This window comes from Triticum urartu, chromosome 3, assembly GCF_003073215.2.
Source record: "Triticum urartu cultivar G1812 chromosome 3, Tu2.1, whole genome shotgun sequence".
Lineage (NCBI taxonomy): Eukaryota > Viridiplantae > Streptophyta > Magnoliopsida > Poales > Poaceae > Triticum > Triticum urartu.
Genome location: NC_053024.1, coordinates 81849250 through 81855252, shown reverse-complemented (window position 1 = coordinate 81855252; position 6003 = coordinate 81849250). Strand labels below are relative to the sequence as shown.

Genomic DNA, 6003 nt, shown 5'->3' with positions numbered 1-6003 from the left:
CCGCTTCTTGAGCGGAGGAGTCCGAGGGAGGCGTTTCACTCTCCATCATCTCCGGAAGAAGATCCCCCGAAGACGAGCTCAGCTGAGAAGGGCTAAGACCCGAACTGCAAGATATATGCGGCGGTTATTTTCTCAGAAGAAAGATAGTATACCTTTACTATTAAAGTATTTTTTGGATCACTTACGACTCGTTGGAGGGCTGATCCCCCCGTGGACTTTGTGCGGCAAGAGCCCCCCCCCCCCCCGAGGCAGGACCCTCTGTTGGAGACTTCTTCTCTCATTTGGAGGCCTCGGCTTCCGGATCCTCGAAAGCAGTCCTCTTCCTCCCCCGGTTATCCTCCTTTATGGAGGCGCTCATTCCCTTGGTTGGAACTAGCAGCGATGGGGGCCCGCTTCCGCCCATATTATTCCCCCCTGTATCTTCCTTCGAGGGCTCCGGGCAAGGTGCGAGCTCGAGCATATTTTCCAATACCGGATTTTCCAAACCCTTAGGGAAGGGGGGCGAACACCGAATCATCTTCGCCTTTGTTAGCCAGTCCTGGTCAAAGAGCGATCTCTCAGAAATAACTTCATGATGAATAAAGGACGGTGTGTTCGGCTAGAGGATTACTTACTTGCTCGGCGGCGTGGTTACTGCTTAGGCCCACGTCCTCGGTAGTATTCGGACACTCTATTTGAGGTCCGAAGAATGACTTGTACATCTCCTCGTGCGTCAGGCCGAGGAAGCTTTGAATGGCACGCGGTCCTTCTGGGTTAAACTCCCACAAGCGAAGGGGCCGGCGTTTGCAGGGCTGGACTCGACGAACCAGCATAACTTGCACTACCACAACCAAATTAAAATCTCCCTCGAAGAGATCTTGAATGCAGCTTTGCAGTATAGGCACGTCCTTGGCTGGACCCCAGCTCAGTCCTCTGCTAATCCATGACATCAGTTGTGGTGGGGGGCCCGAGCGGAAAGCGGGGGCAGCCGCCCACTTAGCACTTCTGGGAGCCGTGATGTAAAACCACTCCCGTTGCCATAATCCGGACACCTCTGGAAGGGAACCTTTCGGCCACGGAGCTCCTACCATCTTGCTTATTGACGCGCCTCCGCACGCTGCATGTTGCCCCTCGATCATCTTCGGCTTCACTTCAAAGGTCTTGAGCCACAGGCCGAAGTGAGGGGTAATGCGGAGGAAGGCCTCACACACAACAATAAATGTCGAGATGTGGAGAAAGGAGTCCGGATCTAGATCGTGGAAATCTAGCCCGTAATAGAACATCAAACCCTTGACGAAGGGATCCAGAGTGAGGCCTAGGCCTCGGAGGAAGTGGGAGACGAACACGGCGTTCTCGTTGGGTTCAGGAGTAGGGACGACCTGCCCTCGGGCAGGCAGCCGATGCGAAACCTCGGCGGTCAGGTATCTGGCCTCCCTCAACTTCTTGATGTCTTCTTCCGTAACGGAGGAGGGCATCCATCGGCCTTGAAGGCTAGATCCGGACATGGTTGAAGATCCGGAGCACCTGACCTGGGCTTTGGGTGTTAGAACTCGAGGAGGAGGAAGGATTCGATTGAACACGGGAGGGAAAAAAGTAAAAGCCTTGTCCCTTTATAAAGAGGGTGAATATCAAGCGTCCTCTCCATAGTCGTTTGGGACTTGCCTATAATCTAGGAGTCCTAGACACGGTTGGGTTACCCATGACCGTATTAATGAGAATCCCGTAATTGGGGGAACACGATCTCTGCTTTGACAAGACGTGTCAAGAAACCGCCTCGCGTTATGTGTGGAGCTAGTTGAAGAAAAACGGTTCGAATAAGCACCGGGCCATGGCATAATGTCATGTTGCCAAAACGTGTCAGCAGATTAAGATTTGTGTAAATGTTATTCTCTCTATGACAGTATGTGGAACTTATTTTGCAGAGCCGGACACTATCCTTGTGTTCAAAATCTTCTATGAAGTATTCGGAGGAGGAACCCGCCTTGCAATGCCGAAGACAATCTGCGCGCCGGACTCGTCGTCATTGAAGCCTGGTTCAGGGGCTACTGAGGGAGTCCTAGATTAGGGGGTGTCCGGATGGCCGGACTATAACCTTTGACCGGACTCTTGGACTATGAAGATACAAGATTGAAGACTTCTTCCCGTGTCCGGATGGGACTTTCCTTGGCATGGAAGGCAAGCTTGGCAATACGGATATGTAGATCTCCTCCCATTGTAACCGACTCTGTGTAACCCTAGCCCTCTTCGGTGTCTATATAAACCGGAGGGTTTTAGTCCATAGGACGAACATACAATCATACCATAGGCTAGCTTCTAGGGTTTAGCCTCTCTGATCTCGTGGTAGATCTACTCTTGTACTACCCATATCATCAATATTAATCAAGTAGGACGTAGGGTTTTACCTCCATCAAGAGGGCCCGGACCTGGGTAAAACATTGTGTCCCCTGCCTCCTGTTACCATCCGGCCTAGACGCACAGTTCGGGACCCCCTACCCGAGATCCGCCGGTTTTGACACCGACAGTGTCCTCCGGTATTCGGGAGTTGCATAATCTCATAGTCAGAGGAACATGTATAAGTCATGAAGAAAGCAATAGCAATAAAACTAAACGATCATTATGCTAAGCTAACGTATAGGTCTTGTCCATCATATCATTCTCTAATGATGTGATCCCGTTCATCAAATGACAACACATGTCTATGGTTAGGAAACTTAACCATCTTTGATTTAACGAGCTAGTCAAGTAGAGGCATACTAGGGACACTCTGTTTGTCTATGTATTCACACATGTACTAAGTTTCCGGTTAATACAATTCTAGCATGAATAATAAACATTTATCATGATATAAGAAAATATAAATAACAACTTTATTATTGCCTCTAGGGCATATTTCCTTCAGCACCCGCTCACCTTTACGATGGCGTTGTCCACCCAGGACATGTTCGTAGCCAGGTACACTCCCTCCCCCCTGGTCGACGTCGACCATGGCGAACACCACACCCGGTAGGTGTCCCGTCAAATGCCAATGGGCTTATTTTCGAACGCAATGTCACTTTTTTAGAGTACAAAGGATGGCGGGTTACTCGGCCGTGGAGGACGAGTTGTTTTGCGATGTGTGGTTGGTCGTATATGCAGATTTCATAGGCGGGAGCAGAGGGGGCCGTTCTGGCAGCGCGTGCATGATTCATTTCACGCGCGAAAACACGTTACGCCCAACAACATGCACATCATCCATGATCGCAATGTGAAGTCATTATCGTATCGATGGTATGCCATCCAAACCACCGTCGCCGAGTTTTGTGATGCTGTTGATATGCTGGAGGCAAGGTGGTCATTGCGCAGCAACATCCAAGGAGATCAGAAGTTTTGCTTCTTCTTGCTCAACTTGTTGATTGATTCATTCATTCATTCAATATTGATCTACACATTGTGTAGCCCGTACACGCTGAAGTGATGTACCACAGGCTAGAGAGACGGAAATTTACGCACATACATTGTTGAATGAAGCTGAAGGGGCAGTATATGTGGGACGACATGATCCGTTTGCGAAGAACTTGTTGAACATCCAGTTAATCTCGTTGAATTTGAATTATTGTTGTAGTAGACTTATTTGCATGCTATGTATGAGCAATTATGTTATTTTTTATCCTAACTTTGATGAAATCCGTCGTGTTTGCATGAATTTCGTCCCATTAGTTGAAACCCGACTTGAAATGTATGCAGGCATCATTAGATGGCCGCCTCCTGCATCCGTGCCGCGGTCTGGTCCATCCTGTCCGCGGATATGGATGTCGGAGCAAATTTGTGGGCCATCATTGGAGATGCACTAACCTGGTTAAAATAACAATTTCTCATACGATATAGAAATATCATATATTTAGAACTTGATTGACAAATTGTTAAAAGAAATTTTTATTGGATATTGTGAATTGGCTCCCTTTTAATAATAACCAATCAAATAAGTAGCTTCTCAAAATTAAATCATATAAGTAGTTTAAATTACAGGGAAGGAGTTGAGCAACGCATAACACAATTGTACTAAAGTGTATCTACAAACACGTCATCAACAACTCAGTTTAAACACCCTTGCTTCTTTTTCCTGCCATTATTGCTTTCACCGTGGTGTTTTCCGCCACGTTTTCTCTCGCCACCGCCAACTTTAGCACCAACATTGTGGCCCATTCTACCATCTCCACTAGTGCCACGGCCAGCTCCAAGACCGCCTCTAGTGGCAAGGCCCTTTCCGGCTCCAGCACCTCCGCCAACTTCAATCCCTCCTCCAGCATCAACACCCTTGCCCAATCCACTACCTACACCAACACCGCTGCCACTGCCAGCTCCGATGCCGCCTCCAGCACCAACGCCCTTGCCCAATCCACTACCTCCACCAATACCGCTACCACTGCCAGCACCGATGCCACCTCCGACACCAGCTCCCATGCCTGCACCCGCACCACCACCACTTCCAAAGCCGCCTCCTGCACCTCCGCCGGCTCCAAAGCCACCTCCTACGCCAGCTCCACCTCCAAAACCGCCACCTATACCACTGCCAGCTCCGAGGCCGCCTCCAAAACCACTACCTGCACCACCACCGCCTCCGAAGCCGCCACCCATTCCAACACCAGAACCTGCTCCAGCACCAAATCCACCACCACTGCCACCTCCAAAACCACCGCCTTTTCCTCCACCGCCTCCAAAGCCGCCTCCCATTCCAGCACCAGATCCGGCTCCAGCACCAAATCCACCACCGCTTCCACCGCCACCTCCAAAACCACCGCCCTTCCCTCCACCTACACCGTTGCCACCTCCAAGGCCTCCACCGTTGTCATCGCCTATGCCTCCCCCGGAACCACCACCCATACCGCCGCCGCTACCAAAGCCTCCACCGCTCCCGCCACCTATGCCTCCGCCCGAACCACCACCCATACCGCCACCAAAGCCTCCACCGCTTCCGCCACCTACGCCTCCACCGGAACCACCACCCATACCCCCGCCGCCACCTATGCCTCCACCGGAACCACCACTCATGCCACCTCCGGCTCCAAAACCTCCACCGCTCCCTCCACCAATGCCACCACCAGAGCCACCACCCATGCCGCCTCCGGCGCCGCCTCCAAGACCTGCGCCGCTACCAACACCACCTCCTGCGCCACCACCAGCACCGAATCCGCCGCCGCTGCCAAATCCTCCACCACCACCTGCGCCAGCTCCTCCTCCAAGTCCCCCGCCACCACCAATTCCTCCACCATCTCCAGCTCCAGCTCCTCCTCCAAGTCCACCACCAGCGCCCATTCCTCCGCCAGATCCTCCTCCAAACCCACCTCCACCACCGCTACCCATGCCGCCGCCAGCTCCGCCTCCGAATCCACCTCCACCACCAGCGCCAACACCACCACCCGCTCCCGCTCCACCTCCGAGCCCACCGCCCGCTCCCACACCTCCTCCGCTTCCAAACCCTGCACCGGCACCGCTGCCCATGCCGCCGCCGGCGCCACCTCCTCCCCCAAACCCACCACCGCCTCCCATACCTCCGCCTGCACCGACATGACCGCCCGCTCCACCTCCAGCACCAACGCCGCCTCCCATCCCACCACCTACGCCAACGCCAGCACCCTTGCCGTGCTTCTTCTTGTCGCAGCCCTCCGCCTCCGGCCCAACCGTGCCCGTGGTCCACACCACAGGCTTGTCCCACGCCGCAGCACTCGCCGCCCACGCAAGCGCCAGCAGCAGCAGGCACGCCATTGCCCGGCTCCCCATCGGAACGCCGCCTTTCAGCCGCGAGGCTGCCGCTATCAACGTCGTACGGTAAGGGTGGGAGAGTTCTGTGGTGCTACTCGCTCGCTGCGTGCATGCGCTGGGGAAGCCAGAAGCGCCGCGCGGGGTATTTATAAACGGCAGGAGCACGCGCTGCATCGGCTCTGGATTAAAATTGGGCGCTTTCGGTTTGGTGGCGGGTGGATGAGGGCGAGGGAGCGTTGACGTGGCTCAACTTACGTCTTTTTAATGCAGTGCCCTGTGGCGGGA

The 6003-nt window shown here is 53.4% G+C and overlaps 1 protein-coding gene across 1 annotated transcript; it reads left to right on the top strand.

The window, feature by feature from the left end:
* The first annotated feature begins 4400 nt into the window (after positions 1-4400).
* On the top strand, positions 4401-5733 carry LOC125543001 (basic proline-rich protein-like). The gene has a single exon (XM_048706247.1). It carries the CDS (start codon positions 4418-4420, stop codon positions 5525-5527), a length of 1110 nt encoding a protein of 369 aa, XP_048562204.1. The 5' UTR covers positions 4401-4417; the 3' UTR covers positions 5528-5733.
* Positions 5734-6003: the final 270 nt, after the last annotated feature.